The 27,891-nt window shown below is 44.0% G+C and overlaps 1 protein-coding gene across 6 annotated transcripts in view; it reads right to left on the bottom strand.

The window, feature by feature from the left end:
• Window positions 1-27,891, bottom strand: part of SMARCA2 (SWI/SNF related, matrix associated, actin dependent regulator of chromatin, subfamily a, member 2) — a 177,221-nt gene that overhangs the window by 96,537 nt on the left and 52,793 nt on the right. For all 6 annotated transcript variants that reach the window (XM_027614886.2, XM_027614889.2, XM_027614890.2 and 3 more), the window contains 10 exons: window positions 20,092-20,145; window positions 17,138-17,268; window positions 16,852-16,909; window positions 14,602-14,702; window positions 13,068-13,215; window positions 9,679-9,842; window positions 8,142-8,208; window positions 7,369-7,479; window positions 4,449-4,691; window positions 2,910-3,023 (listed from right to left, as the gene is read on the bottom strand). In XM_027614886.2, the coding sequence (XP_027470687.2) occupies window positions 2,910-3,023; window positions 4,449-4,691; window positions 7,369-7,479; window positions 8,142-8,208; window positions 9,679-9,842; window positions 13,068-13,215; window positions 14,602-14,702; window positions 16,852-16,909; window positions 17,138-17,268; window positions 20,092-20,145 (1,191 nt within the window). The remainder of the gene's footprint in view (window positions 1-2,909; window positions 3,024-4,448; window positions 4,692-7,368; window positions 7,480-8,141; window positions 8,209-9,678; window positions 9,843-13,067; window positions 13,216-14,601; window positions 14,703-16,851; window positions 16,910-17,137; window positions 17,269-20,091; window positions 20,146-27,891) is intronic.

Raw genomic sequence — 27,891 nt, 5'->3', positions numbered from 1 at the left:
TCCATAATTGTCAGAAACCAGAGACGACCCAACCATCCCCTCCACTGAATGGACAGACCCACTATGGCGCGTCCATAGATCAGAATACTAACGCAACAGTAAAAACGAGACAACCATAGATACGGGCAACAGCTTGGATGGAGCTCAAACATGTTACACTGAGTGAAAAAATCCAGATGCAAAGGTGTGATGATGAGACATGATGTCTGACTCCATCCCTGTGACATTCTGGAAAAGGTGGAGCTATAGGGATGGAGAACAGATCAGTGGTCGCATGAGGGCAAGGGTTAGGGAGAGGATCTGACCAAAAACAGGCAGCACCAGGGACTTTGCGGGGGGGTGGTACTAGGAGGGAGAACTGTTCTGCATTTTGACTGTGCGTGTGGTTCACATAACTCTGCATTTGTCAAAGCCCACAGAACTTTATACCCCAGAGTGGATTTTATATGTAAATTTAGAAATAAAATTAAAAAACACTCCCCTAACTGGTGGCTTTTCATGAGAGCATTTGAGAATTCCTGCTGTGGAACAGTTGGCCTTTTTCCTGCCATCAGCCAGAATCCCTGCCCAGCTCTTTATAGAGGCTGAGAAAGACATCCGCGTTGTTCGTGGCTGTAAGCCGATGGTGGCGGAGGGAAGCTCCTTACACCCCAAGGACAACACTTCAATGGCCAATTTCCCTCAGGTAAAAAATCCTAACAAGACAGAAAAAGTAGAGAGGGAACACAGACCAAACCACATCAACAGCTACCTATGCGTGCAAAGTGATGAGTTCCCCGACTCCCCTGGAAAGGTTGATGAGCACAGAGCCTGAGGTGAAAAGAAAAGGGAACTAGAAGTCAGAGTAACAGGAGTTGACGCTAAGGAGTATGGTGGCAGTGACTGTCACCAGTGGAGAGCCTACCGCATGCCAGGCTTCGACTCATGGGTCCTACATCCATTTAATCTCCAGTGATTCTGTGAGGCAGGTAGTATTTCTTTGCCAGTTCACTGATGAGCTGGATTAACTGACCGACATGACAAGGTTAGTAGGAGAGAGGGCCCCGTGTCTGCCATGACAGGCAGAGCCCATGATTTCTACTCAACCGAGCTGCCTCCATAAAAGGGAGCTTAGCCGTAGATCATACACCGCATACGGGGCAGTTAACGTACCTCAAATAATACTCTGGGTATTAAAGAGTCTAAGTGTGCTTTATGCAGGAGACACGCACTCTATAATCTAATCCTAATTTTTTTTTTTTTTTTAAGTTTGCCAAGACTCAGGAAGCTCTTCTGTGGAAGGAACAGTGAAATAAATATTTTAGTAAAGCCAAGAATTCCTTTTTGATACAACTGATCACCCCATAACCCTTATGCTGGGCAAGTCTGGATTTTTATAGAATGGATTTTCTTCAAACAGGGCATATTTCCAACTTGTGATGTGCTTTTTAAAAAATCTATCTATTTTAGCCAGTCCTGGAAATTAAGAAAGATGAAGAAGTTTTATAGAATGACTACATGAAGGACTTTGGTTAATTACCTTTGATTTTATGCCTCTGCTAAAGAAACAGAAAACCTAGGACACGTTAAAATCGTTAACATCCACCTCTATACCTTGCAGGATCTCTTGCTGGGAAGTAGTCCAAGGCGGCCAAATGACCACTGGACCCATTCCCCAGTTTATTCAGTAACCAAGGTCCACGTTGAACAGTAAGGGGGTTACCCAAAGATGCCAAGACCATAGGAAGTCAAAAAGATATCAACAGCATTTCAATCCCCAACATGCATTCACTAGCAAAATAAAATATTTCAATACTTAGGCTTCTGCTGGGATAAGCATGATATAAGAACTGTGCTTAAGTTTAATTTCTTCCCCCTGACTGTTAATGAATAGGGGAATCTGGAACAAAATTCTCTCTTAATAAGATGATCAACTTTGTATGCTCTCTTGTCGGCTCCCACTTGAGAGATGAATAGCACGAACCAATCTGTACAAAAAACCAGAAGTCATCACAGAGAAGAAAACACAATGACGCAAAATACACATTTCAGAACTGGCTCATCTACAGAGAAAACTCAAGTCCAAATACCCCTCCTGTACCAAGCAGTATACAATGCCAAACAACCTATCTTCAAGAGAATAAAATTTAGAACTCAGAAGTGTGTGGTTCCAAAATATGATCAGGAACATATTGAACTAATACCCGAAGCAAACCAAAAAATGTGGAGTGAAAGGCTCAAAAGACATTCTCAAGCACTGAGAAGTCAGGGTGCAAGACACCACCTGAAAAATACCTGCGTAAAATACTCATAGGAACTTAATTTTTATGGTGCAGGACAAAAGCCATGTCCAAGAATAATTAGGTGACATGTCTGCAGTTTGCAGGAACTCTGTTTTTCACTTATTACCCGAAGAGTGACATCACAAGCATCACAAGCATTAAATAAATGTCTAGGAAATCTGGTAAATGTTTACGAGGCCTTTTGATGATGATGCAAGTCCCAAACTCATATCCTTGTTTGACTCACTAGCAGATCAATTTGGTGGCAGCTGCAAGAATGAACTTCACGAGGTTAATAGCTTAAAAAAAAAATCTAAGCTTAAAATATGATGTTAAACTAATAAAACGTTGAGTTGATGTAAGTGAAAGGGAAAATGTCAGGAGACTCGATGAATGTGGTAATTTTATAAAAGCTGGCCCCAAAGCTTTAGGGAGACCAGGCTGAAAAATACTGAAATTTCCCTTCTCTCTCTCTCTCTCTCTACATTAAAACCTCTAGCTTTTGTCAAACAAAAATGTCCTGTATGATATTTCCAAGATACCTGGGACTAAAATATGAGCCTGCTGTTTTAAAAACACAATTTCAGACGCAGGTACTTGGGAGATCGGCAAGGAAAGAAACCACGGCTTTTGAATTTTGCAACGTACTTTTTCTGGCAGCTGGGACTCAACTTCTTTCTTTAGCCTCCTCAGTAAAAATGGTCTCAACACCTTATGTAGACGCCTGATGATCAATATAGTTTCTTCTTCATTTAAGTCCACCTAGGAGAGAACCTCAGATGAGTCGTACTTTTTTTTTTTTTTTAATGATGTTTCATGAAATAACGCTTTAGGGTTACATTTATTAATTTGTTGTGATATGTGACTGAAATTTTGTGTCCCTGCAGGCCAGGTCCTTACCTGTTATGCACGCCTCAGAATCCTCCCCCGGGGCCAGGTGGTAATAAAATGGCCTCTAAATGGGTGTCTTTGTCCTAACGCAGAGTTCCATGGAACAGGGGCCCGAGCCACCAGTCCCCCAGCTCAGAATTTTTTTTGGATAGGACTGCAACAAAGTCTTACTGAAGACTGAGACAGAACCCAAGTAAAGGAGCAATAGTGCACGTGTGCTTACTCAAAGTCGAAGCCTTAAGTCAGGCTCCCAACTTGGATTGTCTCAGATGCAGAAACACCCTCAGGCGACAAGGTCAGAACATGAAAAGAAGAAGAGAGTAGACCCAGCGGATGGTGGTGGGTTTCCAAGCCCCGCTACCTCACCACTCTTCCTTGCCTCCGCCCTGATCTTGGTCAGTCCTCTTTATACAGAACCTTCTCTAGCACCTGTGTCACCTTTCTCTATGAACCTCTAGGGGGCAGACTTGATTGACATTACTTTCTACAAATGGGCAAGCCAATGAATTACTGACAAAAGGCAAAGGTCCCTATAATGTACTTCAAAATTAAAGTGCTGAATAGTTCCAACATAAATGTCCCCAAAGCCTTCTAAGTGGCTTTTCATTCCCACAGTTAAGAAACCACTAATCAAAAGGACAGGTACCCATTCCTCTTCCTTGCAATGGCCCGTGACTTCCTTTCATAAATGAGCTCCAAGAGAAGACAGATGGTGGAAGGAATGATAATAAGAAATTTGAAAATGGCTACTCCGGGATTTGAGGAGTATTAATGTAGATACAAAATGGAGGCTCACACTGAAACTGGAAAAAAAATGTGTGCAGAAAACTACTGTGAGCTAGTTCAGTTTCACACACAGACTCTTCATGGGGAAACAGTTAAAAGAGAAGCCCAAGTTTACAACAAGGAGATAGTTTGCTTTTTAAGGTTTGTGTTAGGTTGGTTCGGTGGATCTGGTTAAACTGATTCAACAAATATCTCTCCATTCATCCTCCCTGTAGCCCATACAGACAAGGATTCCATCAATCAGGATCATTCTCTAGTGGCCTGATTAATGTGTCAGCAAGTGACCAAGGACCCTAGAACCTAGGACCCTTAGACCCATCATCAGATCCATTTCCTTAGCGCAGCAAACAACCCTGGAAAGAGAACACACACACCCACTGATGAGTTTTGTAAAGTAAGCGACATTGTCAACTACCCTCCAGGTTCTCTGGGCTCTAACATTCTCAGCTTTGGGTTCTTCACATTCGTTTCATTGCCATGCAGTGGAAAATGCAAAAGTTAGGCCAGTACCCTTTCTCCAGTCATGGCAAATGGAGCGTTAAACCACTGTTCAAATGTGCTGCAGCTCTTGAAAATGGTGGGGAGGAGGAAGTTAAGGAGGGCCCAGAGTTCTGGGAGCTTATTCTGCAGTGGGGTCCCAGTCAGGAGGATCCTTCTGGGGGCCACATAGTGAGTGTTCAAGACCTGAGTCAGCTTGCAGTGGTGATTCTTCATTCGGTGGCCTTCATCCACGATCATGTATTTCCACCGAATCTGTAACACAAGAGGAAGGACCAACGGGCGAGGCGGTGAGCAAGGGAAAATACAACCACTTCCAACAGGCAAGCCGTGGTGTGGAACACCAAGGAATTCAGACTTTGTGTATAATATGGTGTGATTCTCCTTCGGATTAAAAAAAAAAAAGTCTCAACGGTCTGGTTCCCATACTTGATAGATGATGTAACACATCAAGTGGTAATGGGATGTCAGAGCAAACAGTGTTGCTTAGGGGCCATGTGATTCCAAATTGCTCTTGCCAAAGAGGGGAACTTGGGCCCAGAATGAAATGGTTGGGCCAGGACGAGCTCCTGTGTCTCCCCAACCAATACGCCTTCTATCAATGCCAGACCATGACGGCTATCCCCGATTTAGTGCTCATGCTGCCTCAGCTCATAGCAAGGAGAGAAGAGAGCTCTCCACTCGAGGCAGAAATCAATGACCGATTTTCCAAGATGGCGTCAGTAGGTGCTTATAGCTTCATGCCCTCACTTCTGTTGTTATATTGTTAGGGCTTGGCTCAGCTCAGTGTTCTTTTTTCTTCTTAATTTGAATGAGCTGCTAACATTTAAAAGTTGCAATATTTCACATAAAAATCTGAATGTCCAGCTTCTCTTAAAAAAGTAAGATCTGGCAACCTGGAGTCTCTGGGTTCAGACCTACTCCTTAACCTGCCAGGTCCTTACCTGCCAAGTCTAGGATCACTGCTTTGAGACATCTACAGTGCAAGGGTATACTCACTGCCAGTGAAGACAATGCTAAAATATCATTCCTCTATTTTTGCCAGAACTTTGGAATTAAACACAATCTCCTTTCCCAGCATGACTACCGTGTGAAAAATAAAAAAGAGCCATATGACACAATCTTCCCTCCTAAGTCCGCACGCAGGTCTCTTCCTCTCTCATAACTTACCCTCCAGCCCTCTTCAAGGTCACTGGTCTCAGTTTCTTCAAGTGAGAACAATGTGGAATGTCCCACTAAGCCTATTCATTCCCTACAAAACAGTGGCAATGGCCAAGAAAAGCATCTGGTGCTCAGATGTCCCCGGATCCTGCTCCAAAGCTCCCAGAGAGGAGGCAGACGAGCAAAGTATTCTAGATGGTCCCTGCCCTCCTCATCGGAAGTGACAGTAAGTCGGGGCAGAAGGAACATAAAATCCATCAGTCAGGCTGGGATGTTTGTGTAAAAGAAACTACCAGAGCTTTGGTTTTGTTTTTGTTATTTTACTCTTCCTCCACGATTTCTAAGAAAAGTGTCCATGAGAATGAAGTTGTACAGACAACTACCCCAAGCTTACCAATAGCACGAAAAGAGGCCAGCAGATACAAACGTATTTAAGTAAGCAGTCGAAATCTACTTTCCTAATTTAGCTAATGACCTAATAAACAAGGAATCAGAGAGGACTTCGATTCTGCTAATCTACTCATTTACCCATTAGGTCTTCTGCTTGGACAAAATATCACTACCCCTTCTATAGCTTTATTCCTCCAGCAACAAATAAAAGCAACTCATCTCATTACCAGGCTTTGGTAAGTTCTGGTGAGTTCTGAAATACATATGCAGAAGACGTGATAGGACTTTTTTTTTTTTCTTTTTTTTAAAGGATCTCCGATGTTACGAACACATTCCCGGAGTCCTACTGAAAACGTGTCATTTCTGACCCTGCCAAATTCCTCTCGGAGGATGAGGAACGGGAACACAGGCTTATGGCCATTGCCATCTCAATTACTAAGCCTCCTGTGGGAGCCCCTGAGATGTCAGGAAGGGAACTCTCGGTGCCCAGAGCAAAGGTTTCGTGTTGAGAGAGAAGAGATCCCAGACACGGGGATTCTGCTCAGTTCTGGCCATCGCTTAGTTTCAGATTATAGCACTTTCCACACTGCAGGGCAGGAGAAATGAAGTTTTCACGTTCGGGCCCATGAAAGAAGGTATTCTGAGTGAATGTGTTAGGAGGCCAGGTGAGAGAAATCTAAGAACAATTTTCTATCTTCCGGCCTAAGGACAACTTTGGACATACAAATTAGGAGACACATGTGTCTCAGGTAGAGAACAACTCTTCCTCAGCTTCGAGTGAAGAGTCACAGAAACAGCCCAGAGTCATCCAAACAATGACCCGTTATTTTATCAGGGGAAAAAAAAAAAAAAAACCTAACCCAGGAACAGCACCAAAGCTACAGCTTGGACAAACGTTCACAGGGAGGAGACGACATGGAGAGGTGCCTACTCGTCTTTGGAGAGACAGAGGCACAAGAGGAATGAAGTCACGCTGCTGACAATAACCCAGGGCAACCAAAACAATTATTTCTTCCACAAGCACATTCAGGGCCGTTGGAGAGAAAAGGAGTTGCAGAAGGAGCCCAGGTGAATTTTTTTAAGAGATGTAAACTCATTAACTACAAGAGGCTCAGTAAGAGAACCAGGATCAACGACATATGCCAAAAAAAAAAACAAACGAAATGAAACAACAACAACAAAAAGCACGCATCAAATTAAAACCCATTCCCAAAATATATCTGACTCTGAGGGGGGGGGGGGAGAGAAAGAGAGAGAGAGAGGGAAAAGCCATCTAACGATCAAATTATACCAGTGAGTATAATTAGGGGAATACTTTAGACTCCAGTGCAATGGTCCGTAATTAGAGGTAAAAGAACTTTTTTTTTTTTTGAAAACATACCTTTGCAAGAATGTGCTTGTCTTTGATAATGTACTCGTAAGTAGTCAGGAGGACATTGAATTTACCACTCCGTAGCTGGGGGACAAGGGAGCGACGCATGGCAGGCGTACCCTGGATGGAAAGAGAGAGATATATATGTATTACCCAATGGAAGTAATGTGTGCATTTTGCCTCACTATTCATGGCTTAATGGAGCCCAGACACGTGAGTGCAGATTGCACCTCTATGCATTATCATACACACATCCATTATCCACAAAGAAAGTGCTTGGTGAAATCAGCGCACATCTGGACACTTTTCAGACCCTTACAGGCAGGCTTCCCCTCTGCAAACTGAGGGAGAGGGAACACAGATAAGGAAATTACAGCAGCCTCGAGGTGGCAGAGAACCCGCGGCTCGGCTGAAAGGCTCCCTTTCTATGGGAGCGTGTGGCAGGCAGCCCCGGCGGCCGGGTAATTGCCGAACTTTGCGGGAACAGCGGGTATGGTGGTGGCACGCGGAATGTGCGGTATTTGTCATTTGTATTACTCTCATCAGAAACCTCGCAATATGATAATTAACAATTTTCTTCTGCATTTCACTATCTGAAAGTAATTATGGTTTATTACAGTAATCTTCTTGGGATGATTAACTCACACTGTTTGGTACATGATGTACATGACAAAACTTTACAACCAAATACAGTTCACAGATGTGCATATGGAATGAAGAAAAAAAAAAGAGGGTCTATTTTTTGCTTTTCCACATTTATATATAAATACAGCATTCCAAACCTTGTAAGAAATTTTCACCACAGAAGGAGCCCATTTGTCAAATTCATATGTCCAGTTAGACAGAGTCCTAGAGAACAAAAAAGAAAACATACAGAGAAAAAGACATTGGTATCAAAGTCGGTGGTTAAAAAGATGTTCTTATTCATGCTCAGGCCTCACCTTGAAAGGGGAGAGAGAATATAAAATATCTCAACTACGTATTTCTTTCAACGGTGTGGAAATAAGAGATAAGTGGGAAATAAGCTGCCCCAAAGCATGACAACTGTGCTTGTTGGTTCCTAAGAAATCTCATAAGAAAAAAATAAAATTAAAAAATGCATAAACATAGAGGGGGAAGAAACCCCCTTAATTTCAATATTGAAAACAGCAACTGCCAGAGTGATTTGGGGACTCTTTAAAAACTGGTGATGGGTATTAAAGAGGGCACGTTCTGCATGGAGCACTGGGTGTTATATGCAAACAATGAATCATGGAACACTGCATCAAAAACTAATGATGTACTGTATGGTGATTAACATAACATAATGATAAAATAAAAAAACAGCTATATAAGTTCACAGAAAAGTTGAGTCAGGAAAAAGCAAATGACAAAAGCTCATGAAAATTTTAAATAAATCTGTCAAAAGGGAGCAGGGGGAGAGATATGGAATGCCTTTATTTTTTTTTTTTAAATCTCTGAAAGCATCACCATAATATAGGGAGTCAGAACATGAAAAATATAGATAAAGAACAAAATAGATCCTCGAAATGTAGATGCAGTACGAAGGATAACTAAATACTATGGGTTCAGATAATACAGATTCAGCAGGTCTGCAAATAGTCCTCGTTCAGACAGAATTTGCAAATGCTAAACCAGAATCCCTTTGGTTGGTTTGTTTTGCAAGGTCCAAGTCTGTGTTAGCACTGAGATCGACAAAGGTCTCAGTGAATAGAACTGTGACCTAACACCTGAAGCCAGAGACACTACAGTCCCAGGAGGATGGTATTCCTTCTCTCAGGAGAGGCTGGAAAAGAGGAACCGCCCAGGCTCTGGGAATTGAGTGGAGAACAGGAAGCAGCAGAATCCGGGACGTTAGACTGCCCGTTCTGAAGGCAGCTTAAGGCAAAATTCCCAGTTACGACTGTGATATGGATTCTACTTTAAAAGATATGGTCAACGCAGATTTAAGAAGGCATACTTTTTGAATATATGTAACCTTTTGGAAATGGGACAAGGGGAAAAAAAAAATCCAAGAATCTTTAAAAAAATAGATATCAAAACCTTTCTGCCCCATGAGCCGCTTAAGGTGTGATGACAAATAAGTGCGGTGTGCGGGGCGCGGTGCTAAGGGCTGATAAAAATCACTCCGTCCCGTGTTTAAATGGCCATTCAAAAAGGCCGGGGGTGGGACGCGAAAACCTAAGTCCAGATCAGATGCTCTTTGGTGATCCCACTACATGCGAAAATTCGGCCTTAAATGAAAAACAAGGGCAAGCTACTAATAGGGCAATCTACAACGTACAGAAAGATAAGTATGGAATAAACGACTTTACTTACGAAAGGGGAACAATGATGAGATAGGGGCCATTGAGTCTTTTGTGCTCCATCAGATAAGTGATGAGTGCAATGGTCTGTATGGTCTTCCCTAGCCCCATTTCATCCGCTAAGATCCCGTTCAAATTGTTATTATACAGGGAAACCATCCATTCCAGGCCCTGGAGCTGAAATGAAGAGTAATTGCTTCAATTATCCAAGATCTGCACAGGTAATTAATACTAATACAACTCAAGTGAGGCTGTGACTTCTTAACTCCTCGGTGCTATACGTTGGGTTTCCCACAGTAGGAAAGTGGAGGATGCACCAACACAAAAAGAATTTAAAATATGAGCCTGTAATCATCCCTGCTGCTTGGCAGGTGCTAAGTGTTAATCAGATTTAGAAAATGACGGGCTGCAGCATACTGGTGGGATTTTAAGCAGCTTTGCTGCTCATCCCTACTTAGCATTTCACAGTATATGACATTCCAGAGTTATTATAAATGAAGAAAACCCAAACTAAAATCCATTCCAACCACTCCAAGAACAAAAAGCCAATGTGAGGATTAGAGACAAACAAACCAGAAGGCAGGGTTGGCACACGGATCAGAGATCATTAGACACAGCCTTCTTGGCCATGAAGAGCCTCCCCTGGGGTGGGATCCCTTCCGCGAGAGGAAGCCGGCTGACCAGGGAGCCAGGGGCCCACTGCTGGGCCCGCAGGAGGACATTCCCTGGTGTAGCGAGAGCTCCCGGCGCCTCACACGGAAACTCTGCCGTGGGGGTGCTCCCCAAGGGCAGCGCCGGGGAAGATGACTGCCTGGAAACATGTCCAACATATTTTTAAAGGACGAAAGCCCTGCAACAGAGACGCAGCTTTGTGGAGTTCCTGTGTTAAGTACAAGAGAGGCTGGGGTGAAACCACAAAATTGTTCCAGTTCTTTCTCCCAACCACCAATACCAGTACCACCACCACTGCACAGATGTTGGGTTTAAATGGTAGGAGCAATTCAATATGTTTCTTTATTTATATTATATATATATATTTACGTATTATATAATACATATAGCTATTTACACATATTATATATTAGGTATTGCATATAAGTGAACACACGTAAATACACAAATATATAAATATGCATGTCTGCTAAAGTCAATTTAGCTTGCTAATCAAGTCATGCTCAGGGAAATGTTAATTTTGTTTCATGTAAGAACCCAGTGAGTAATTCAATTATTTTCAATATTTATTGAATGATTGTTCTGTGCAAAGGACCATGCAAGGAGGTAGAGCAGACAGATGCCTGGCCGTTATGTAAGATGCATGCCTCCCTTCAGAAGCTTGCAGTCAAAGAGGAGACAAAAGGCATTCACGTATCCACATGTGCCAAAAAGTGGCTGAAAGTACGTGGCATACGTATAGATATGTATAATCTTATTTAAAATTGTTCTGGCACGCGGATTCAGTTGTACCGAGTAGAGATTTTCTTAGGGAAAGCACTGCAATGGTCTGCAGAAATACTTTCATAGGCCACTTGCGGTACCTTGTACCACGCAAGACTCCAAATCATCCTAAAGAATTTTGCAGAAGGACAGCAACACTGAGAGGTGAGAGAAACAGGAAGAGGGGAAGTGACCGGAAATCACAGTGGTGGGCAGGAGGGGCTGCAGGCCTGCAACAGGACCCCAAGACCACCAGACCTTTAGGAAAGTCAACTAAATGCCAGAAACATTTGGACAGTGGTGGTGGGTTTTTATTTTTTTTAAATGAAAACTGGCAAAGGGGCTGAATTTTGCATTTGTGTTAAACCCAGATGAAACAGAAGCATAAACTGGCAGCAGAGGAAACTAGAAATTCATGAAAATGGTGGGAGGTGATTCGGGTTTCCCTAGACCATGGAAGTGGAGGGTTTGGGTAGGGAACCAAATGTGTGCGGCTTTCCCCGGAAGCAGCAGGAAGACCCCCGCTATGCCAGGGTTACATAACTATTAATGATACACAAACCCGTCAAGCAGCAAGGTGGCAGAAAGCTTACTCGTGGACAGGGTGATCCAGGCAGGCCCTGAGCCACAGTTGGAAGCGGTTTGTGAGAAATGGAAAGGATCTCATCGGTCCAATGTGGAAGGTCAGAGTCCAGGAAGGAGGAAGTTGGTGGAGGAAAAGCCCAGAAGGGGACCGACGTGGAGGCCTGCTCAGGAAGTCTACAGCAGCCCAGGAGAGGAAGAAGGGCATGAAGCTCACAGATGGAAATGGGGGAGATAGGTTTGGAAAGGTGGTGAGGACAAGCGATGAGAAAGGCATTGGATCGCAGGAGGTAATCAACGTGGCATTAAAAGTGACTCACCCCCACATCATGGCAGCCAGCACAGTGCCGGGGGTTAAGAGTTTAGGGGAGCCGAGCCCACAAAGTTGGAGAACTTTAAGCATATACTTCCTAAATTACAGGATGTTAATAGGGGATATATGAACATAAAGTTGGGTGGTCAAAGAAACTTGGGAAAGAGGAAGTCATTTTATTTCACTGTAGGACGCTGATATGCAGTCATCGATTGCACGCTATTTTTGCAGAGTCGTGAATGTGCTCATGCACATCAGGGATTACCGGGAGGGGTCACTGCCAAGGTGCCCATATGTCTGGTTGGCTCAGGATCATCCTGGGTTATGCTCGGTATTAATAAGAAGGGCCCCTATTCATTCTCATAAGCATCCAAATCTGCAATAGTAAATTATAAGATAGTCCTACCTCTGGATGATAGTATTTCTCGTATTTATTTGACCGCGAACCTATTTTTCTTTTTAAGGGCGATCTCATGAAGCAAGTGTTCCAAGGAACACACTTTGGGAAATGCCAAAGTGGTAGGAGGTCGAAGATAGGAGCTGACCTTATTCCAACAGGTCAAATGAAACGTCTGTTCTGTTTACAGTGTACGTTTCACCAAAGCTCACCGTTTTACTGTGTCTTAGAAAAAGCATACATGTAGTAGACAGCGGCTCCCAGAAGCTGAATCCTTGGTATTAAACTAGAGCCACCACTGAAGTTTTGGAAGAAATACTTCATTGACTACATGACGAGGCAGAGATGTTCCCTCTACTCATAGGATGTGGCTGGGTTTCCCACTGTGAAGAGATCCACAATAAAACCGTTCCAAATGTTAAGCCCGTATTTCTCAAAACACAACCCATCCTAGATTCACGAAAGAGAAAACGGGTATGCCCTAGTAAGATGGTAAAAAGGAAGCTTCTAAAGCAAGCATTACGGATAATCATCGTATTATAAGCAACGTGGCTCCAAAGGCCTCACCATCATCAAACTCCTTAAGCAATTCTCGTACACATGTGCAAGACACATGCCAGCCGAAGTGAGCTGAAGGACCGGGACTGGCCAAGAAGGCACAGCCCCCACCAATTACCTGGTAATGCTTCAGGGTCCCGTTAATGAGGAGGGCTGACTGCTTCTCCACCCGCTCAGAGATGGCATGGGCCACCGTGTAGTAGGACTGGGAGCCCCTGGCACTGCACTGCATGCTGTACTCATCGTCCACATCCTGCTTGGCGGTCCTGGGACAGAGAAGGCAGAGAATCATCCACAGATCACCGGGTGCACGAGTGGAGAGCCTAACATGGCTACCCTACGTATGGTTTACTGGTCACCGCGTGCATGTCTTCTGGTTAAAATACAGGATCGGGAACCCTCACCAAAAGTGAGCAAGCTAGACAGGAGCATCGTCCCCATTTTACGCACGTGGGGAACTTCACGCTCACAGAGGTTAGTTCATGTGCCTGGGCCACGTAAAAGCAGTGGAGTCAGGACTGGCACGCAGGCCTGCCTGACCTCAAATGACTGATCCGAGCATGAACTGTCTCCCTGCAGATGACCTTGTGGCCAAGGAGGCCGTCCTAGGCTCTCCAGATGCAAAGATAAATCCCATCCCCAGAATGCTGGGAGGGACTTGGGGGAGGGAGCAACATGCCCACAGAGATGGGGTAGACACAGGCCAGCTTCTGCTTCCTATGCCTTGCTAACAAGCTGGTGTTCAACTCCACAGCCAGTGAGGAGCCACTGGGGGGTTCTAAACCTTCGGTGAAGGAGGAGCGGCAGACCCAGAAAACAAAGTTTCCTAGTGTGGGGCCTGCAGCCCTCGAATCAAAGGAGAAAATACGGGCACCTGGGAGGCTCAGTCCGTTGAGCATCTGCCTTCAGCTCAGGTCATGATCCCAGGGTCCTGGGGTGGAGCCCCACATTGGGTTCCCTGCTCAGCAGGGAGTCTGCTTCTCCCTCTCCCTCTGCTACGCACCCCCCCCCCACCGCTCGTGCGCTCTCTCTCAAATAAATAAATAAATAAAATCTTTAAAAAAAAAGGAGAAAATATTACAATGCCTATTTCCACTTTTTTAAAAAAAAATCTCATTACGTAAAAATGTTCTATTTTACATATCATTTCCCCCACGTTTTAACATTAGAGCCGCACAAGCAAAGAGCTGACGTGGAGAATGGCCGGAGTGAAGAACAGAGCTGGCACTTCGGACCCGGGGAGGAGGATGGGGTGCTGAGAGGTCCTGGGTGCTGTGGAGACCACGTTGGGCGGGGGGGACACCCCATCTCTCATGGGCGTTCCTGGGTGGGTGCTGATGAGTTGAGGGAGGAGGGGAAGACAGCAAAGCAGCCAGCTGGCGGGGCCAGCCGCCATCGGCTCAGTCTGGGGCAAAGCGCAAAGGCAGGGAGAAGCCGAGGAGTGACCTGAGCTGGAGGTGGGGGTTCAGGAGGAAGGAAGGAGCCGAGCACCCGAAGCAGAGTGGTGACCTCTGATGGCAGCGTTTCGAGGGAAACATGGCCACGGAGTCGGTCGGCTTCCTTCCTCAGACAAAGTTTTCTGAAGGAAAATCTGTCAAGCACAATCCTCGTGACACACATTTTCACAAGGGAGAAAACTGAGCGATACGCACTCAATGATCTGCTTGGCGTCCTTTTCAGAAACCTCTTCGCTGTTTGGATCCAGAAGTATTTTCTCTTCCATGTCCTGCCGACTGGACTCTTCTTCTTCATCCTGGGAGGCGGGGGTGGGGTGGGTAAAGAACAGGAAGGATTCCATTTCAACGAGGCAATCTCTAGGACTGGCACTTTCTGAAGAGAGACTGAATGGTATTCAGTTTCCCAGAGTAAATACGATGAAGGGAGAAAGTAAATTTAACACCTCCCTAAACCAGGCCATACGCCATTCCATTTCTGTTTAAATCATGGAGCAAGAGAACAGAAGAAACCCTCTGAGGATCCATTAGGACTCTTGCTCCCAAGAATAAATAGGTAAAAGTCACCGCAGATGGATATTTATCATTGTTTGGTTATCAAAGAGTCCTGCACATCATACCTGCTCTCACTTAGAAGCATTCTACAGTCTTCTCTCCAAAGCCAGACTTAGAGGCTTATTACTATTGCCCTTCTCATAAAATTGCTCCCCGATAATTTATCGGTGGGACTTGGATGTCCTCCATGCACTCCAGGTAGTGGGGCTGGAGCTTGTATACCCACTGCTTTGGGACTACTTCACATCACAAGATCTCTCAATCTATAGATGAAAACTGTCAGTAACTTGGCAATGGAGTCACGATCTCCTCCTCCCAACTGCATACTATGCTCTGCTGATCTGCTGGGAAGCTTTGCTATGTAGTCATCATGCCCATGACCAACCACTGGTGTTGAGAGCTAAACCCTTCCAGATTCTCCAGCGGAATTTCTTTAAAAGCAAGTTGTAAGAGAATAATGCTCTCCCATGACTCTTGAATGAAAACATATGAACTGACATGATATTCAGGCTAACAATCAAGCCTATGACAGCGGGTCACTGAGAGGCTGTGGGGTGAGGCGAGGAATCAGTCCAGCCCCTTCGTTTTCCAGGGGAGGGATGAGGCTCTGAGCAGGGACGTGACTCGCCGTGAGCGGTAGACCCGAGACGGGGACCCGGGTTCATAGACTCCCAGGTCAGAGTTCATTCTATTCCCAGCTGCCCAGAGCTGTCTGGGGCTGTCTGTCCTGGACTGACATCTGTGGGTTCAGCAGCCCCTCTGTCCCTCGTCCCTCCCTGGCTCTGTGACCCAAAGACAAGATTCTTCCAATGGATCTTGTATGGACCCATTCATCTGCGTGAACAAGAAACATTTTTAAAAGTGATTCTGGTAGTTTCAAAGATCTCAGAGCAAAAGTGGCCTGTAGAAAATAAATAGCATGCAACCCAAAGCAGCTACTTTTTTACTGGTATGCTTAAAAAAAAAAAAAAACACCCAAACTTTTATTATTCCTCCTCTTTGTAAAAGTTAACAAGTGTTCACAGGAGATTAATTTAGGGGGAAAAAAGGGGTCCGCAAAATAGAAGAAAATCACAATCGTCTTAAAATTCTGGAGAGCTATATGACTGGTGCTGCTTCGCCCGGTCTGTGGCTTCTGTGCCAGGGTGCTCTTTGAACCAAGAGTCCTCCACACTGGTAAACAGAATTAATGACTACCCACTAACAATGCTCTCAGAAAGGAGATAAAAATCTTCCTTTAATCCTCCTATTTGTAATTATAATGCATTTCGTAGTTGATCTAAAAAAAAACACAACCTTTATTACTATTTCTTAAGTTCTGTTAAAAGGATCCAAGATCACCATTTTAGGTTCTAGATAAATTTATTGACCGTTCCTTCCAAGAGACTGAGAAATGTGCTTCTCTTTGGGTAACGGGAATATCCAAGGAATTTAAACAAGAATCACATTTAAAGAGAAACCAAGAGGATCAATAACCTCATCAAACCAAGTCTGTGTTGCCCTTTCATCAAAGCTTCCAGACTTACAATTTCGAATAGACTCTAAGGCCCGAAGGACTCCGGAAACTTTTGGGTGGCTCAGCCTCAGCGTGAACCAGGTAAGGCAGGGCACCGCCTTCCCAAAGTAACCCATCTCCAGTTCTCTCCAGAAGACCTTTCCACCATCTCCAATATAAGGCCCACTTCTCTTTCCTTGGTTTCACACAGATTCAGAATTCTCCAAGTCCCGCCACTGGCCAGGAGCCCCGGCGAGGTCACTGTACTGCTGGACACCATCATTGTCACTCTGGTGCATCCTCAGCTCCAGATGTCACCCCAAGGCCAGCACTGGAGGATGCAGTGATAGACACAGGTGCTTCCCACATACACCCCACAAACAGAGATGCCGACATACCTCCTCCTCATAATCAGAATCGCTCTCTTCACTGTCAGATCGGGGGGCAACTTCGTAACTGCAGGAAAAGGAGTGGGAAGGAGAGGGGGCTTAATTTTTTTTTAAATTACAAGACAACATATACAAGCATAACCTACTTAGCATGTTCTATGTACAAATGACAAATGCAGGTAATGACTTTAACCATTTCAGCACAGGTCATGTTGTTGGAGTTCCGAGATTTTACCGGGACCACAGAAATCTAAGAAGCCACTGGACAGCCAGAATTTCTGCTTTAATGCCATACCCGGGATTCATTTCCAACCAGGCGTCCAGCTGACTTGCTTTGGGTGCTTCTGGTCCAAAGAGGACCTTGCCAGTTTCTGTGTGAGTCACTTTGACGGGCAGGTCACTCATCTGACTGCTTTCATCTATGGGCTAGAAAGGAGAAACAAATACACATCACCGCTGGGTGTTAAGACTGCCTCCCAAGTCTGTGCTGGACGCTTCTCAGGCTTTTGGCTGCCCAGCATCTGAAACCTTTTTCTGTGATTGGAAAGTTCGCCACCTATGAGTGCTGGCAGGAAGTGGGAGGTCACCTCCTACTAAAGAAACCAAAAGCACCGGCCTCCCTTGCAGTGAGGGTGCCAGCACAAGACCTCAGCTCCATCAACTGGATATACTCACCAAGGGTTAGAATGAAGAGCCCAAGGCTCGGGGAGGCTGGGAGCAACAGGCATGCTGGAGGGAGGACAGAGCACAGGGACGGGCCATGCCGAGCCCCTGCTGATGCTCCATGTCAGCCACGGCCTCACTGACCAGCTGTCCAGTGGAACACGGCCTGTAGCCTCAAGGCAGGCTCTTCAGGCTTCCTGGGGATCCAATGAATTACCCAATATCCTATGAATATATTCCCTTCCTACTTAAATGTGGAAGACTTGTCATTTTGTCATTTGCAACTAAGAACCCTCAACCCCCAAATAATACCCCCCCATAACAGCTATTGCAAAGTCGTGCTTTCTGAGAGAATGTGAAAAGAAAGAGGTACTGTGATTTGTGTCACCTCGCGAGGGTCCTGTTTGAGCTTCTGCAGAACCAAACGTCCTGCTATCTAGCTCGGCCACTGGTACCTGGGAGTGAGATAAAGCCAGAAGCTCTGCTCATCTGAAACCGGGGGAATGGACCAAGACTGAGCTGAAGCTCATTATCGGACTCCTCATGAAGAATGGCTTGCTCAGAAAATTAAAAATGAAATCACAGAGGCCATGTGTAACCTACTTCAGAGAACAAATTGTTTTAAAAGGCCTAAAAAAAAAAAATGGAGTAATCCTATGCAAATGAATGCTACTGATTATGGGGTGATGACACCTGCAGGACAGACCCCCCCACCCCAGGCAAGATGCTGGCTGGAAATGCTTGATTTGTGAGCAGCAGGCCAAGTTATCCATCTCCTTAAAAGTAGTAAAATTCAATGTTTACACAATTCATTAATTCCAAAGAATTTTTTCTCAATTGCTCTTAATTGGAGTTAAATAAAAATGACAGGAAACACAGGCTACTGTAGCTTATCTTCCATATCTTATAGGAAATGACCAAGAAAAAAAAAAAGTTGTTTCTCCCTTCTCCTTCAACAAAACACTCTCAGAATAAAAAAAAAAAAAAAAAAACCCAAAAAATAAAACAAAACAGAAAACAACCAATATATTAGCAATTATCTACCAAAGAAACCTTTAAATAAAGAAAAGGCCTACTTTAGGCTGTCCCTTCTTTTTTCTTTGATGTGACTAAAGCAACGGATGTGGGCACCATTACTGTGCACGCATGACATTTCTTCCCGGCTTGGGCGAAAGGTCATCTACACACCCACACGGTAAAGAAGGAAACCTACCAGTCGCTATCACCTCCCTTGGAAAAGCCATATTCCATTATCTTGAACTATTATAACACAGCCTGTTTTATTGCTTATGTCATGCCTTGGAGAAAATCGGGAATTGCTGTAGCTGGAATGAGAACTTTGGCAAAGACCCTGAATGAGCCCGGCAGAGTAAAAGAACATTATTTCAAAACAAACTGAGCAAGATGTCCACTTCACCAACTTCAGCAAACAGAATGCACATGTGTTAAGATTAAAAAAAAAAAAAAGCGTATGTCACAAGCCCCAGATCAGCGGCTAATTTTCCCCATATCCTATATTGGGAAATAAGAGGTAAGGGCACTGTCACAGTAACACGTTAAATCTCTCCCTGTGTGCTTGTTAATTACAGACCTATGTGAGGCGTGCTTACGTAAGGCTGGGGGCTTTTACAAATTAGAGTTGTTTCTAGGTGCTCCAATATATACTATTCTTCCCCCAGAACGGCCCTCTGAGAGTGCCTGACACATCAGACACGCATCCCGATGCTTTGTTCTTTGTGAGAGATTACAGTGGTGAAGCACCACGGATTGTTCAAGAAGTTTCTGCATGGAATAGTGGTTTCAACCTTTTGTCTCTGGATCCAGGCTGTTCACACTCACAGTACGCCTCGCATGCACAGATTCTAGAAGGGTCCCCCCCCGCCCCCACCGCCCAAGCAGGTTTATCAGAATCTGAGAGAGGAGAAGGCAGTTTGAAACAAACTCCTTCCCATTCCGCTCTGGGGCTGTGAGTCCTCATGTGAATCCATGGCAGAGAACTTTTGAGTTTTTGGAGAAAAAAAAAAAATCCATTAAGTAGGTAATTGTATTCTCATGATTCAGGAGAATTTCAAAATCCTTGGAAATCACATTTAGGAACGTACTGATGAATCTACACAGAGAAGCTCTCTCGTAAGCCTATACAAAAATGTCAAAAAAGAGAAGCTCCCCAAGTATGTAAATTGTTTGTGTTGACGGAGTTTTATAATTTCAAATTAGTAATACACTAAGGAAACTGGGTCATACCTTATGCTTCTGTGTCATTTACGGGGAAAATGCAATTATAGAATCACTTGAGATTTTTACACATTCTATGTACTCATAAACATATATGTGCACAGCAGACCCCGGAATGGTACACAAACTTAATATCAGTTGACTGGCAGTCTGAGACGGAAGGCGATTACTTTCCAGTATATCCCCTTTTTCTACTCATCTAATTTTCTACTGTGCTAATGTTTTACTATTTTTACTTAGAAACGAATAGCTGAGTAAAAATAAAGTTGGTATTCACAGAAAATGGTGCTATAGGGCATGGCAGGGACTCACTGAGCAGAACATGGCAGGAATGGGCACAAAACTCCTCACCTCTCCATCTGGTCCCAGGGCAGACTCTCCTCCCTCGGCAATCTCTTCAGCCTTCTGCAAAGCAAGGTCAGATGTTTACACGTCAGTCAAGAAGATGCTATAGGAAGGACGTTGTGGCAACTCAGTGGCCCCAAACAGCACTTCATCACTACTCACCACTGTCATCTAACAGAGTTTAAGTACTGAGGCCTTCTATTTCTATTTCTCTGCACTGTCTGAGAAAAAGTGTGTGGTTTTTTGTTGTTGTTGTTGTTTTACTGGCAACTTGGAGGAAGTTCCTGGAAGCCAGGTGTGATTCAAGGCTGGCCCATGCCGAAGATTTGTGGATGACGTCTTCCAGGACCCAAAGAGCTGGAGACACGGGAGCAGCATGGCTGAGGTCAGCACGTGTGAGATGTCCTTCTTGTGTCTGGCACCAGGAAGACAAATCCTGACATAACCAGCTCAACTTACTCCCCTTAGCAAGTTTTCTAAAAATGTCCATCACAGGTAAACTTGGAACCGCTCTTGAGTCATGAAACTACAGAATCATACAACATTCTGTGAATTCTCTGGATGTTTTCCATTCTACCTTTTCATACTATATAGTATTTCTGCGGGGGGTAATATGAGGAAATTTGATGCAGATACTGTGATCTCATGAAAAATTCTGTCATCGGCCATTTCTTAAATATTTCAGTATCTTAGTCCATTAACCTCTATGTGCCTCAAAGGCAGCCTAAATGAAAAGCTAAGATTATGTCACGTTTTGTACATGCCCGAGAGAGGCTCATCTGCAATAAACACAAGAGAGCCTCGAATTTCTTACATTTATGACAACCTTTCTGACAAGTGAAATCTTTACCATCACCTTTACAGAATCCTTATTTTAAAGTTATTGCTGAAAAGCTACACTACTTCTGCATGAAGGAAAAAAACAAAACAAAACACAACTTTAGTCATTTCCTTTTTTAAGACATTTAAGAAAATGAGCTTTCCTCCCGTGGGCTCTTTAGTTAATTAAAAATATATATAATGATACAGAATCGATATTAACTCTACTTTGTTTACTTAAGGCATTGATTATATAATACATTTTTGCTTTCCATGAAAATGACTCAATTGCCTCTTGACAAAACAGCTTTTATAAAAACCGTTCAAAATCCAATCTTTTGTCTATGCTGAAGAAAAGCAGTTCCCATAAATGTTTGAAATTTTTGAAGTTCTTTTCAAAATTTTCTTACAAGAAATACGTGTATGTACGTATGTACGTATGCCAAAGCACAAGGCATGAAAAAATGTAGCATTTCTACCAAAGAGTAGGAAATAAAACACTCCCTTTGGTTAGGATTTCCCAAGAATTTAATTTTCTATCTATGCCACCCGCAAGTGAAACGTTTACAGGCTCAAAAGTAATGATCAGCATCGAAAAGAGCTAGGCCCTGTGTCTAGGCTATGAATACAGAGAACAATGGCAGAAAAGCTCGGAAAAAAACCCACCCCTTCGACCTGCCCCTAACAGTTCCATTTTTGGAATTCTCAGGCACTATACTCAGGCGACTGTTTTAATTAATGGGAGAAAGTCAATTAATCCCACCATTCTTTCCATACAAATCAGAAATAAGCTACAAATTTGGCCAACAAAGAAAATCAAATGAGACAATGGATAAGCCAATTTCCAATATCTAGCTAGTGGAACTGGATCGCCGTCTCAATGAATAGTACATTAAAGAGCTTGCAGGACCATAAATAATAGATTCAAAACCATTCTAAAGGGTAGTCTTCTATGAATATGCTATTGACTCGCTAGAGTGGTATCTAAAAACTGCCCCACCATCAGGCTCTTCCTTTACTTAAAATCCTCTAAACTCATTTTAAACATTCCATTCGGCATCAAATTCGAGAGGCAATGTAACATGAGACTTAAGAAACTTGGTGCTGGGACTAGACCACCAGTGTCTGAATCCTAGCTCTGCCGCTCAGTATGAGAGATCTTAGCTGTGAGATTTTGAGCAAATCTCCGTGTCTTGGTTCCCTCTTCTGTAAAAAAAGGGACAGTAACAGTCCCTCCCTTGAAGGGCGGAGGCAGAACGGGACCACTGTTTCAGGACGCACGATCCCAGGCTCCATGAAATATATACGGCTAGCGTCCATCTCCACAATGTAAAAGAGTCAATGATCAAGGACAACCTTGCGAGACTGGCTATAGCACTGCCTGACGTCAGGGACTTCTGTTTTTGTCATTTGTGTGTTCTCACACCTACCAGGAGTCCTAGCGCATGAAAGGTACTAGGTAAATATTTGGTGAATGAAGGGAGGAAGGAAAGCATCCGGAACAATGCTTTCCACTTAGCACACACTCAGTGAGTCATCCTCACTGTAATTAGAGGCCAGTCTATTTGCAAGCCATAAAACAGTTAAGAACACACACACAATTCCTCACTGAACGGGCGGGCGCTCCATGAGAGGTCTCTTGCGCCCCTGAACTTAACACCCAATCCTGCCGTTGTTACATGAGGTGGAATCCAGGTGGCAGCCTTCTCTATGACAAGAGACAACACGTTCTCCCATCATGCCTTGGATTCTTTCAGTTGGGTGAGAATCTCTGGTTCTCACATCATACGGGTGGGGTGCTTTAACCTCGCTGCCCAACCCTCTCCCCAGAAAACAAAACAAAACAAAACAAAACAAAAAAACGCTTCCCTTTTCTTGGTTCAAGATTAACTCCAAACAAATTGCGATTGGTGCTACCATGTCTCCCACCAACTGGGGAACCTTCACATGGGGTTATCTCCATCATGCGATCACAAACACATCGTACGTGACCAGCGGATGCCTGAGCTTAATTTTTTCCACTGATTAAAAACAAAACAAAACAAAACGATTCGCTGTCATTCACCCACTAATCAGGACTAAAGGAACTCTGTCCTGGGTTCTTCCTACCTACAAAGAGTTGGGAACTGATTATGCTGCCGGAGGGAGGGGAAGGGTAATTCTCCTAGTGATCGGAGGGGATATGGGACACATCACTCATAACCAAAAACAAGGTGGCTTCCCAACTTGCAAGGCCAATGGCAATTTAGAAATTCCATCTGGGGAGGTTCACCAAGCTGTGTGCACTGCTACCTGTCTTCCTGGCAGAAGCTATAGAAAATAATCAACGGGGGTGAGGAGGTAAAGGAACCCGAAGACGGGAAAATCCCCTGTAAGCCGAACCCAGGAATGCGAACTCCAGCGGGGCGCTTCACTCAGACTGCCGTAACGGGGGCCACAGACGGCCCCAATCTGTGAAGAAACAGTTTTGTACCGAATATTTTACAATTTTACAATTTATATTATAGAGTGAGTACATTTTATCCCCCAGCAGGTGTTCTTATAATCTGCTGAAGCAACGTTCAAAAGTGCCGGCATCTTAAAGGCTCATTCTGTTTCAGTGGAAACCTAAGCTTCCAGAAACCACCTGGGTTATTTTTACTGTCATTTAGGTGGACCTCTGAGCATTGTGATAGGTGATCAGGCCATAAAAAAGACCCAAGAATATCAAATTAACAGGCAATTACACATTACTTTGGTCACACCCTGCAGAAAAGCCAATTCCAACATTTTTGACTCAAGTAACCGGTCAATCCAGTTAAGCAGGACTTGGATCCAAACTTCTGTTTTCACCCATTTTGATACTGGACTAATCAAATGAATCTAATGAATCTGATCACTGTGGCATTGTATTCACCTACCGTTATCACAGTCCCTATACTCAAATTGCCCAGAATTACCTTAGAGCCTTTCTTTCTGGGGGCACCTGGGTGGCTCAGTCAGTTAAGCATCTGACTCTTGGTTTTGGCTCAGGTCATGATCTCAGAGTCCGGAGACCAAGCCCGACGTTGGGCTCTGAGCTCAGCACGTGGTCGGCTTGGAATTCTCTCTCCCTCTCTCTCTCTCTGTACCAACCCCCCCGCTCATGTTCTCTTTCTCTCTAAAAAAATAAAGAAATAAATCTTTGAAGAAAAAAAAAAGAACCTTTCTTTCACCTGTGAAATTCTCCTTGCAGGGGGGAATCTTCATCTTGGGGCAAAAAAGGAGAAAGAAAAGAATTGAGAAGAACTGGAGAGTAACTTGAATTGAAAAGAAATGTCTCAATCATGTTACTACTTTGTATCTCATGCTCTTTTCACCAAAAATTATACCAGGAGGTTTTTCTAATTTGTCGATGTCTAAAAAGGATAAAAACACACTTCCTATTGCTATGTTGACCAGTGTAGAATGCTGTGCCAGAAAGATTTCCCCCTTCCAAAACATCGCAGTCCTGAGATATGCTTATAACAGTGTTTGCTGAGAAAGAGAATAAAAGAACTTTCAGAAGGAAGAGCAAACACCACAATGAAAAAAATACTTGGCATAGTGGTCCCCCATGGATTCTCTGCTGGTTCCTGTTAGTGTCATGAGTTTCCAAGAAATGTCACACATTCACAACAAGGGTGCAGTTCTGTTGGTATATGCTGCATTCAAAGATCTGGAAGAGGGAATTAAATATTTACTTTCCTCCTGAAGTCAACAGCTCAGGAGATGGAACCCATGAAGGGACTGGACTTCCTGAACTAGGCTGGACATGGGAGGTGGTGGGGGGTGGGTGGCGGCTGGCCTGGACGCATAACCAGAGCTTAAAGAAAGATACCCTAGAGTTCTGCAAGGACCACCTGATTACCACCAGGAACCGCTGCAAATGAGAGGCCCCACAATTAGCAAATTCTCTTTGCAGGAGCTAGCAAGGGAGGGGTAAGCAGAGTCCACCAAAAAGTATAAATCCTCATTTCCAATTGCATGCCTCAATGGTCAAAGAACCTGCCACTGTCCAAAAAGACATGCTATTCGGTACCTAACAGATCCTAACTTGGGTGGGGGGGGGGGGGGGGGAATGGTAGCAAAACATTTATTCTCCCAACATCATAGAGAATATACAACATGGGGAAAAAAGAAGATTTTCTTAAAAAAAAAAAAAACTCTTATAACTACATTTCAACAATTGCTATCCTACCTTTATACCACAGAATTGTTTAATAAAATAACTACTATTCACTGGGCACTTACTATGTGCCAGGATACCTTCTAAATGCTTTAGATACACTTTCATGTAATCCTATCACCTCCTCACAGATCAGAAGCATTAGGCAACAGATCTTTTAAGGAAACATTCTATAAGGGAATAAAAGCAAATTAGGAGGGTATGTTTTCTTCCGCAGTTAGGAACTTAAAAGTTTGCGGACTGACATGAGCTCTTGGGCCGTGGGCCCAATTTTCTACGTTAGCATACTCATTCCTATTTGTACACACCCTGGTGGCTTCATGTAGCCCCGTGTCCTTTTTTATCCTGCAGATGTTAGAGACCAATCATGGGAGAGGACAGAGACCTCAAGGTCATGCTGAGTGCACATCAGAGTACATTAATCCCGTCACACTGCAAAGGCTGGTTTCACTTAATTAGATATTTCAATACTTTGCAAATTATTCCTCCTCTAACACCTAGGTAGATACATATAGTTCACTTCCTTTTCTTTCACTTCAAGGGCATTAATGGAAGACAGGGCTGAGAGCGAGAAGTTCCAGAATGATGTATAAATGTATACTTCATAGTAGCGGCTCTAATGGTGAGAAGAGAGCTGCAAATACGCTCATGGCAGGTTCAAGGAGACCCACTCTCCTGGTTACCAACAACAAGGAAACACAACACACTTCCCCAGAAAAGAGGCCTTCTCTGTTACACTGGGGCAATATTAAAAAAAAATTAATAATCCTTTTCCAATGAAATCACAAGTTCAACCACACTCCCCTATAACAGTGTAGACAGAGGCACCTGTACCCTAGCTCACCCCGTACCGGTTGCCATAGTACAATGCTGTTGGTCCACTGGCTCATGAAAAACAAAGGCTTATTGAGGCCTTGCTTAATTGCAAAAAACAACCTCCAGAAAGGCACAGCATCATACTCGGTTCTGTGGGAAGAGCTGAAAGGGTCGGCACAGAATTTTTAAGCTTCTGGACACAGCCTTCCTCCCCAACAGAGAAGCTGGAACAAGCCACCCTCAATCATTCACTCTAATGGAGGGAAGAACTACAGATAATCCAGACTGTCAAATAATCAGCTTTTGAAAGCATCCATTTTCTTTGCACTTGAATAAAGGTGCATCTGGAATTGGGTAACTCGTTTTGAACCAAGTCTCAAAGCCCCACGAAGGGGACAGTTTTCAGGAAGGACTGGGGAGGGGCCGCGTTTCTTTTGTTTCCTTCCTTTTCCCATTGGTCCTAGCAAGATGGCTCTAGGAGGAAATCCAGCCGGGCCCCTCAGTCCTGATGAAGGCAGGGTGAGCTCCAATGCTAGGCATCCTGAGAGCATGCCAGGGAAGAGGCAGAGAGCCGACGATAAAATAATGATTCTGCACATTCAATCACGCACAGACAACCAGCGGGAGCCACCCAGAGATTCTTAACCAGCGACGGGAGTGGGATTGGCTTCGGTACGGACCTTTCATTTGCCAGGAATCCAGGCCCCCTCCCCAGTCTGGCTCCCAGTCTTCCTTCACAGTGCTCATCATGGTTTATGATTATCTATTTGGGTGTGTATTTGATCAATGTCTCTCTGTCTCTCACTCTCTGATGGAACTGAGAGAGAGGGCAAGTGTGCTTTTCCTCAACATCTTCTTTCTCCCCCAGCATTGAGCACTTTGCCTGGTTCACAGTAAGCATCCAGTTAGTATTTGCCGGACAAATGGATAAAAGAGAAAAAATACCTGCTATCAGCAAACCTGAAGGCAAGGGTTGGGAAGTAGAGAGCCAACCTGTAGATCACGTGGGGTTGGCAGCACCAAGAAAAATATTATGACAGGTTCCTGCTTTGTACAGATTAACACAAAAATACAGGCATAATCACTATCACTCAATGATATATCTTTCTTTGCTGACAATGATATAACAATCTCATATCATGCCAGGAATCTATTAATTATAAGCCAGAAGCACAAATCTGGGCCATTAGCTTTTAATCACAAGCAAAATGTAGAATTTGAACTTTAGTACTGAAAACACTGACAGTGACCTTTCTGTGGTAACCTCTGCAAAATACAACCTCTGCATTTGGAAAAATGAAAACGGTCATTTCATATGGTCCCCCTATGGAATGTTACAGAATCCTATCTGTTTGCCTGTGTGCTCTTCCCTGACTCTGAACATGTCCTCTTAAGTCAGAAATTGGGAGCTGGAATTCTGCAAAGTCTGTAACGCTACCTTGACAAGAAAATGAGGTCTTTCTCCCTGGCGACGACGAAATGTCTAAATCCAAACCCTGAGTCATCCCTTGTTCATCTTCACAATGCAGGAAGCTATCTTATACCAAAGGAGTCGGGCGCAAGGAAGCGCCTTCTCCATCATTTATTCCTCCCCCTTAATTACGAAGCAGGTATGAGAATTCAGGAGCCATGAAATTAATTATTTTTTTGAAAAACACTTTGTTCCGTGATTCAGTGCAGAGAATACATGATGAAAAGCCACCCAGCCTCACTCCTCACGACCTCGACGAAGACTTTCTCTTTCCTGTGGACATGTGTGTCGAGGCCAGTCAGGATCCGCCATAAAACAAGATACGAACCAAGAAGTAAACCTCCAGACCACTCAAGCTTCAAAGAGGATCTACATTCACTGGCCTACATGGGCTGCTTACACCTGCATCGAGATATAACAGCCGCAGAGCAGAGATTCTAAATCTTCCCCTTCCCTTTCCATGCTGATTAGGTTCTACTTTACATAAAACCATTTACTATCCTTGGTAGTGACC

The sequence above is a fragment of the Zalophus californianus genome, chromosome 13 (assembly GCF_009762305.2).
Source record: "Zalophus californianus isolate mZalCal1 chromosome 13, mZalCal1.pri.v2, whole genome shotgun sequence".
Lineage (NCBI taxonomy): Eukaryota > Metazoa > Chordata > Mammalia > Carnivora > Otariidae > Zalophus > Zalophus californianus.
This window is presented reverse-complemented; position numbering and strand designations above follow the sequence as displayed.